The sequence below is a fragment of the Cajanus cajan genome, chromosome 9 (assembly GCF_000230855.2).
Source record: "Cajanus cajan strain Asha chromosome 9, NIPB_CcT2T_4, whole genome shotgun sequence".
NCBI classification, from domain to species: Eukaryota; Viridiplantae; Streptophyta; class Magnoliopsida; order Fabales; family Fabaceae; genus Cajanus; species Cajanus cajan.
The window spans coordinates 14,285,994-14,295,269 of NC_138525.1; the positions used below are offsets into that span (position 1 = coordinate 14,285,994).

General features: G+C 34.1%; 2 protein-coding genes across 2 annotated transcripts; both read left to right on the plus strand.

Annotated features, from left to right (window-relative positions):
* The first annotated feature begins 240 nt into the window (after positions 1–240).
* LOC109814209 (putative WRKY transcription factor 7) lies at positions 241–2,295 on the plus strand. The gene is made up of 3 exons (XM_020378578.3): positions 241–1,010; positions 1,105–1,230; positions 1,393–2,295. Exons 1-3 carry the CDS (start codon positions 415–417, stop codon positions 1,550–1,552), a joined length of 882 nt encoding a protein of 293 aa, XP_020234167.1. The 5' UTR covers positions 241–414; the 3' UTR covers positions 1,553–2,295.
* A 6,117-nt stretch (positions 2,296–8,412) lies between these two features.
* LOC145951959 (uncharacterized) lies at positions 8,413–8,979 on the plus strand. The gene has a single exon (XM_083064168.1). It carries the CDS (start codon positions 8,413–8,415, stop codon positions 8,977–8,979), a length of 567 nt encoding a protein of 188 aa, XP_082920294.1.
* The last annotated feature ends 297 nt before the right edge of the window (positions 8,980–9,276 follow it).

The window sequence follows — 9,276 nt, forward strand, 5'->3', positions numbered from 1 at the left end:
ACATTTGATCCCTTTATTCTGTATATATATATTTTTTATAATTATGTTATTTTTTTTATATAGTTAGTTACTGTATTGGTAGGAAGGTTTTATTCATTGATAGTAAGAAAACATTTATATTATGATAGATGAGATGTATGATGTATTTTATAATTGTGTTTGTAAGTGTGTGTGCATTAAAAGAAGTTAAAGGGTGAAGTGTGTGTATGGCTAATGCCTGTCTGTCGCCAACTGAGGTTTCCCACAAAATCCAACGGCTAATGACAGCTTTTGACCTTCCCACCCCATTTCTCAAAAAGCCGTTAAAACGGACCCACCCCACTCTACGTTAGCTTTGACCCAACCCCTTTGACTAAACCTCCCAAACCCAAACTATGATTTATTTTAAGAGTTGAGAGTTGAGAGTCATGAATCATGATGGGCATGGCTGTGGAGTTCCTAAGGAATAACGATAATAATAATGCGAGTGCGGTGCAGGAAGCGGCTTCTGCGGCCATCCACAGCGTCGAGAAACTCGTCAACATGATTTCCAACAAGAAGGAACCGGAACTGGAAGAGGTTGCTGACGTGGCGGTGAACCGCTTCAGAGAGGTTATTTCGCTGCTCGATAGGCCTCGCATCGGTCACGCTCGTTTCCGAAGGGCCCCCGCAACAGCGCCACCTGTCCCCGTTTTTCAGTTGCACCAAACGCTCGCGGTTCATGATCATCATCATGCCAAACGCCTCACAGAACAAAAACTAAAAACCTCTGCTTTCAAGGTTTATTCTCCTCCTCAGCCTCAGCCTCAGCCTCAGCCTCAGCCTCAGAATCACCAAAAGGAACAAGCTTTTACCAACTCCTACGTTTCTACGTTAACGGGAGACACGGAGACTTTGCAACGCTCTTCGGGGTTTCAGTTTCCTAAACCGCCACTTTCTTCGACTTCTCTCAAGAGGAAGTGCAACTCCACGGCTTTTCCTCATCTCAAGTGTGGACCCTCCTCTTCGCACTGCCATTGCTCCAAGAAAAGGTATCCATATCATACATCTATATATATATATATATGTAATTTCGATCTTGTCGTTTTGTTACTACTAAACGTTTATGAGGTTTAAACGGTGCAGGAAATTGAGGTTGAAGAGAGTGATTAGAGTGCCAGCGATTAGTTCCAAGACTGCTGATATACCACCTGATGAATATTCCTGGAGGAAATATGGACAGAAACCAATCAAGGGTTCTCCTCACCCGAGGTATATATCTTCGTTTTCTTCCATTTCTTAATACGACAAACTTATTTATATGCTCACAACTTTTTAATGGGAATCAAATGAATGTCCTAACAACACCTAAATTCTTTTTGTGTTCAAATTGAATGTAATGGGAATATGTTGCCATGAACATTAATTGGCCAGGGGTTATTACAAGTGTAGCAGTGTGAGAGGTTGCCCAGCACGGAAACATGTGGAGCGTGCTGTCGATGATTCCAACATGCTGGTTGTCACCTACGAAGGAGATCACAATCACTCGCTCACTGCTCCTGAGGTGGCCAGTACTGTCCTTCAATCATCTTAGGCTTTTCTCTTCAACTAGTTTATTTAAAATTCATTGAAATAGTTAATAATTAATACAGGAGTATGAGTATTTGGTTGGTCTTTGCAAGACTTTTTATTATAATATAGTAAATGTAAAGAAATATTTAAACAGCACAGGGGTGTTGAGTTCAGATGAAGTTTGTTGCATGGAATTTTTTTGTTTTAATAATATATGGATATTATTTTCCTTGCATATAGGTAATTGTTTACTCCTTGTGTGAATTTGATTCAAAATGGGGATGGGAGGGTAGGTATATAGTCACGGCCACAAGGGCTGGAGAAAATTGTTGCATTGCTTTGATTTGAATTTGATGAGGGGGTTTTCGTGGGATTTAAGTTTGAAAGTTGATGAGAAATGAACCTCGTATGTCATTGGACATTGGTGAAGCACGCGTGATTCTATTTTGGATATTTACGTTTGAACGAGGTTGAAGTGGAAGCAATGAATGGATTGAGAATTTTTGACAACCTAAGGAGAGGTTTGTTGACTTTTGTGGGTCGTGACTCGACCTATGTTGGCAGCTAATGACAAAGTCAGAATGTGAATTGTACGAATTGAAAACTTGTCTCTCAATTCTCATGTTTGGTCGTTTTAATGACCAGGCTTTTCTTTGTTGAGATTTTAGATTAGGAAAATGCTTTCTAGTACCAATTTGAGTGATACAACCAGTGTATATAAAGACAATTGGCTTGCCAACCAAGTTTTTTTTCTTCTTCATTTAATTATTTGTTCAACAATATTTAAACAGGTGGATTCCTTCCTGCAAAATCTTTTAGTACCCTATATATGACATCACTATTCAAATTATGTGTGTTCTATACAATGTTTCTTCTCTTTTTTCTTTGGAAATAAAAAATAATAGATAATTAAAATTTACCATACTCTCTCATAGGGAATAGGGTCTGTTTAGTTTAAGGGAAAAAAAAGTGATTTAAAAGAGGTTAGGAAGGAAATAATTAAAAAATAAAATGATTTTTTTTAGATGTTTAGCACGGGAAAAAAAAACACTAGTTCTTTTGTTTAATTGTATAGAAAGTATAAAAAATGTGTATAAAATGGCATATATCTTAAATAACAGATATAACAATAATATAAAAAAATTATCTTTTTCTCATTGTTGAGATTTAGAAGGAAGAAGGAGCAATGCTTTGTTTGGTTAATGAATGATTTTAAGAAGAAAGTAGAGCAGAAAGAAATATGAGAGAGTAGAAACTGAATCAACTTTTAATTGTTTGGAATACGAAAAGCTAGAAACAAGAAAAAAGAAAACTGGATGTATATTACAAAAGCATACCAATCTCTAATCACATTAATTTTTATATATTAAATATGAAACTCTATTTTACATGATAATATTTTTTTAAAAAATTTAATAGGATGATTTATAAATTTTTTTTAACTTCTTATCTAATTTGATTTTTATTTATTATAATTATTTGTAAATTAAATATTAATATTAAAATAAATTATCAATAACTAATAATATTTTTTCTATAAAAATTATTTATCATAATCTAAAATACAATTTATATGTTTAAAAATATTAATTTATATATACTAATTTTAAATATAATATATATATATATATATATATATAAAAGAAGGTTATAATAACATCGGTATAACTTTTACTAAATATTTCACCACTCAATAACTTATACTAAATGTGAATTTTATAAATCCAATCGTTTAGATTGAAAGTTATTTATTCTTAAATCATATATACAAAATTTTATATTAATACAAGATAATTTGATATTTCATTCTTATGAAATAAAATTGACGTAATATATATATTTCAGTTCTGAAATATGAATATTTTGATTACCTTCAAGTTGTTGTTTAATTTTAACAAAATTTAATATAAATATATAAAGTGATATGAACTTTCAATCTAACGGTTGAATTTACAAAATTCATATTTAATATAAAATTATTGAACGGTATAATACTTAATAAAAGTTACATAAATATTATTATAACTCTCCTCATATATATATATATATATATATATATATCAAAGTATTTATATATATAATTTATTATAAAATTTAATTATATTATATATAATAAACATGTTTGTACATTATCTGACCAAAATATTAGTATATATATAATTCAAAATAAAAAGATAAATGTTATTTAATTTTTTAATGAGTCCTTATAAGGTAAAAGAAGAAGAAGAAAAAAAGAATAATTATTTTGCTCATGGAACATCAAAGTAGAAATATCGGACTCACCCAATCATGCATTCCCGCTGAATATTGGATTTGAGTTATGATTAGGGGAATATTGCAGCAGGCCCGTAGTCTGTTTAGGGTCAATCTTTGAAATTTTTAGTAGGAGATGGAAATATGTCTGAAACTTGGAATAAGTCTTATGAGATCCACGTTTCATATTCACTATTAAATATGTTTTTATTTATAAAAATAAAAAAGGGATACACTTTTATTTATTTTTTGTGTATATATTTTTAAGATATTTTTATAATTATAAAGTACTTTGATATACAAGTCACTTATTGTTCGTAGAGTCAGTCCATTTAATAACTCATAGTCTATATTGAATATCAATGATTCAATCGTTAAATTAAAATTTTTAATGAATAATTCAAGTTTACAAAATTTTACAAATTTTGTAAAAATATTATGTTAATTTGAATCTATATAACAAAATAACTAATAATTTTTAAATTTTACAAAAATATGTTGATGGAATCATGTCTAGGAAGGCAAGGGGTGACACATTGAAGGAGCCAAGAGGAGTTGGCTAGACATGAAGGGTTGGGCCAGTCAAGGCCCAATGGGCCTGATGGGCCTGATGGGCTTGGAAGGCCCAAGTTGAGCTTCACATGGGCCACATCTTGTTATAGCTATTTCCTTATGGTTTATATATTATGTTATTATAGGTATCATATATTTTGGTCTTGTATTTTGGACCACATAAAGTAGCATTTTTGGCTTTAGGCTTATTGGGCCTAGTTTTGGACTTCATGGGCCTTTGGGCTTTTGATACCCAATATTGGGCTTATTTTAATCCTTGTAATTTTTCCTTTATATTGTATTTGATTGGCCAATGTATTTAGGCCATTAGATTAGGATTATACAAGAATTACTTAAATAGGCAATTTAGACTAAAATTAGGTTTAATTTGAAAGTCATTTAAGTTACATTTGAGTCACATGTTTAACACTATAGGTGGCTGAACATGTGCCACTCAAATTAACCCTAAATGACACTCCAAATTCAACCTAGATGCATCATAGCACCTAAACTCACAGCCAAGCACATGGGAGCCAAAATTTGAATTCAAATTTCAAGTTTGAATTCAAATTTAGGCGCCAACATGTGTGGCTTGACTTAGATGCCAATGAGCTTCATTTCCGTAGCCTATTTAGGTGATTCTCCTCCTTTGTAAAAGTCACTTTTGGATTAATTGATGAGACTTCTCTTCTTAGAATTCTCCCCCTCTGAAAGTCACCATTGCCTAAACTCTACCCTACTTGAGCTCCTCTCCTTGTAGAGCTAGGAAATCTCTTCTTCTCCGGACTTAGCTAGAAGCAAGCTTAGGTCACATTGAAGCTACTTGGAGTCTTCTTCCTTGATGTTCTTCTAAGGAATCCGAGAAGCTTTGGAAGTGTTCTTGAGATTTCCAAGTGGAATCTCATCATATGTAGACTTGATTTATTCATTAAAAAATTTGATTTAACAATTAGGTCATTAAAATTCAAAGTAGACCATAGTTTATTGAGTTAAACTTTACTCAGTTACTTTTGAAGTAAGTTGATCAATTCCTTTAAAAACTACAAATAAAGTTACCAAGTATTACCACTATCATTATTATCTTTATTATTATTATTATTATTATTATTATTATTATTATTATTATTATTATTATTATTATTATTATTATTATCATCATCATCGTTGTCACCACTGTCATTGCAACTAACATCACCATCAATACCACTTACGACACCACAATCACCACTACCACAATCTTATAATTGTCGTCGTCTCATCATCACTAGGGTGGCAAAATATGTTAACCCTGCTTGTTTTGAGCTACCCCCACCACTAGTTTGCTAAAACAGGCACTAAAAGTGGGACATAAATCTTAACCCGCCCTACCTTGCTTTTAGACAGGTTGGTGGATTGACTTGCCAAAAGTTTTATTTTTTTTTTATTTTACCATCAATTCAAATTAACAAACCTAATTTTTTTTTATATCAACCAACAAATTTATCCCATGATTTCTTTATTTAAAATTTTCTTTTAATCTAGATTACTACCATATCTTTCAACAACACAAAATTATAATAATCCTTAAGAACCACACTACAAGTATTAATAGTCTTTCAATAATAAAATTATACCACAATACAAAGTGATATACACCAAAATAGATAAATATTTAATTAAATGGATTGACAGACTAACTTGCCTTGACCTACCATTTGGTTCGAGGGCTAAGAAGGTTGGTAGGCTAAAATACCTATTTTGCCCCACCCGTTTTTGGCGAGCTAGCCTATGGGTCGCGACCCACTTTGCCACCTATAATCACTATCACCACCACCACACCATCACTACTGTCATCACAATTATTGTCGCACCACCAAAATTATCATCGTCATTGCTACCACCTTAACCATCATCATCATCACCAAATTGACAGTAATAACAACAATGACAACAATTGTAATAGTGACAATAACAACACCAATGATAAAACAATCATGAAAATGACTATATGTGATAATTTTATTTGTAATATTTTAATTTAAAATTTTAATTTTAATTTTAGAGTTGTGATTAATCATTCACATTTATATTTAAACTTTGATAAAATATTTAATCTTAAATAAAATATTTATAGTATCACATATAATTTGATCTTGAATAAAATATTTATCAAATTCTTTTTGATACAAATTTTTTCAACTTTCACAAAACTTATGAAAATAATTAGCCAAACATTCTACAAAATGTAACATGGTGGCTGCAATTTAATCATTCTAACACTGAAGTCAAATAAAATATAGAGAATAATGCAAAAGTCAAGAGAAAAAAAAAAGGGTAAAAATATACATTAATATTAAGAGATGGGTAAAGTTCCTGCCTCCTATGTGTTTATTTTTAATCATATTATTTGATATAATATTTTTATTGATAATTAATTTCTATTGTGAAATGTAATTAGTTACTTTTAATATGATCTCTTCTCTCAATAATATTTTTTTTTACATAAAACTCAAATATGAAAATCTAAGTAAGAGAATCGAGTCTAATATTATTCAAATTAACGATTTGTTGGTGTCTCATGGTGTTTTTAATACCAAGAATAATTCTCTTGTATTAAATGTTGATATAATCATAGTAAAAGTTTTGTATTTTTCTATATAAATAAAATAAGTAGGATCGCGTTAAAACTTGTGTACATCTAAAAAGAAAAAGATATAAATACAAAACTTTCATGATTGTGTGAAAATTCAACATGAATAGATCAATTTCCGTTTAGGACCAGCTCCTCAACCCTATCATTGGAATGGCCGGAATGATTTTAATGTGTTGGTGGAAATGTGGAACTGTTGTGCGTTTTATTTTTTACGAAATACTTGTTAATTTTGATGGTGATTAACTTTTATGGAAAAATTGATTTATCATTTTTAATGAATTATTTTCTTTCATTTTTTTTCTTCTTATTTAAATTTGTCTCGTGTAGGTCGGGTTGCTTTGGTCAATTCTGTGCTAAGTGCTATCCCGGCATACACTATGCAGACACAATGGCTACCTTCTAGGACGTGTGACCAGTTGGATGCACTCAGTAGGAGGTTTATTTGGAGTGGGGAAGGTGCACGGAAACTTTATTTAGTGAAGTGGGAGACCCTGACTCGACCAAGGAAGGAAGGAGGTTTGGGTGTGTGTATAGCGCGAAATAAAAATATTTCGTTGTTGGGTAAGTTGATTTGGGATTTGTTTCATCATACGGACAAATTATAGGTAAGAGTGGTCATGGCAAAATATAGAGACAGAAATGTTGCTAGTTTATTGCAAAGGTCAGGTTCTTATGTTCTGACTTCCTTGCGGAGAGCTTTTGAGGAGCTGTGCCCGGGGTTTCGATTCCAGTTGGGTGATGGCGAGGCCAACTTTTGGTTTGAGAATTGGTGTCATGAAGGGCCACTTGCCAACGAGGTACCTTTTTTTCATTTACATGATTTAACTTTACGTGTGCGGGATGTGTGGCAGGATGGGAGGTGGCATTTAGAACAACTCCATTCCTGGCTGTCAACAGAACTCCAGGCAAGAATCCTTAGCATGCAAATTTGGCTGCATCCCTCCGCGTCGGATGGCATTGTTTGGGAGGCCTCTACAAACGGTGAATACCTAGCTCGGTCAGGGTATCGGTGGCTGTGTCATAGGGATGTGGTCCTTTCCGGTGGGTGGCAATGGATTTGGAGGCTTCCATTGTCGGAGTCGATTCAATTTTTCTTATGGTAGGTTTGCCATGATGCTCTTCCCACTGGTGCCTTGTTGGTGCAACGACATGTAACTCCTGATGGGCTTTGTTTGAGGTGTAGAAATGAGGTGGAAAGTATTGCACATGTGTTGTTTCGCTGTGAACATGCGGTCAGATTGTGGCGTCTATTACATTTGGAGGAGGCGATCTGTTGGTGGTCGGGATCTTGGCCAAAGTGGATTAAGTTGTGCTTTCTGAGGTGCCATATCCTTCCACTCATTGCTTGTTGGGTTCTCTAGAAGATGCGTAATGAACGGGTTTTTAATGGGTGTGACTCTTCTGTGTGGGAGGCCTTACTTCGGGTCCAGGCTTTGCATGCTACCATGGTACGTGCTTTTGCGGTAGCTGATGAACACACACCACATGATGCGGGGCTTACGTGGGTCTCTTGTATCTTTGCTGAGGGGCTACAAACTAGTCTACATGTTGACGGCAGCTTCAATACAGCATCAGGTCAAGCAGGCATTGGTGGTCTTGCAAGAGACTCCAATGGTAGGTGGCTATGGGGGTTCTTTGGGGCGGTTGAGGTTGTCGATGCCCTTCATGTGGAATTACTTGCCATTCTTCATGGGCTGCGAATTGCTTGGAGCAGACGCACGCAGTCTGTGTTATGCATTTCGGACTCAGCTGTAGCGGTTGAGCTTGTTATGCATGATATCCAAAGTTCTCATAGATTGGCGGCTATCCTTTACTCAATTGAGGAGTTGGTGCATAGGCCTTGGACGATTCAGTTTGAACATTCCTTCCGAGAAGGGAATAAGTGTGCTGATCTATTGGCTAGACGGGGACAAATGCGAGGTCTAGAGGTGGAGGAACTTGTTTCCCCTCCACCTGAGGTAGAGTCGCAGGTGTTAGCGGACATAGCTGGAGGTCCGATCGTCAGATTGTAATTTTGTTTTTTTTTTCTTTGTCAGTACTTTACCAAAAAAAAAAAAGGACTTTAACACAACCTTGTACAAGATATCGTCACTTCCACTTGTATCAATATCATGTGTGGGTATGTGTTTTATTCTCTTGGCCATGTGTTGAAAGAATCTAGTGGAGCAATGGAGAACTTGCTGGATCGTGACATTGTTGGTTGGGCTTTACCTAGTTCAGGGGGCTCAATGTAAGAGAAAACTTTATGGGCCCAAGGAGATAATTCGGATTAGATACCATACAAATTCTGATTGTTTTACTAAAGTTTA

What these genes read in the sequence shown, in the direction of transcription:
- LOC145951959 (XM_083064168.1), top strand. Translation starts at nt 8,413, where the DNA reads ATGGTACGTGCTTTTGCGGTAGCTGATGAACACACACCACATGATGCG.
- LOC109814209 (XM_020378578.3), top strand. Translation starts at nt 415, where the DNA reads ATGATGGGCATGGCTGTGGAGTTCCTAAGGAATAACGATAATAATAAT. An exon ending in TGCCATTGCTCCAAGAAAAG is followed by an intron (nt 1,011 to 1,104) that starts GTATCCATATCA and finishes TAAACGGTGCAG; the next exon opens with GAAATTGAGGTTGAAGAGAG. An exon ending in AAGGGTTCTCCTCACCCGAG is followed by an intron (nt 1,231 to 1,392) that starts GTATATATCTTC and finishes TTAATTGGCCAG; the next exon opens with GGGTTATTACAAGTGTAGCA.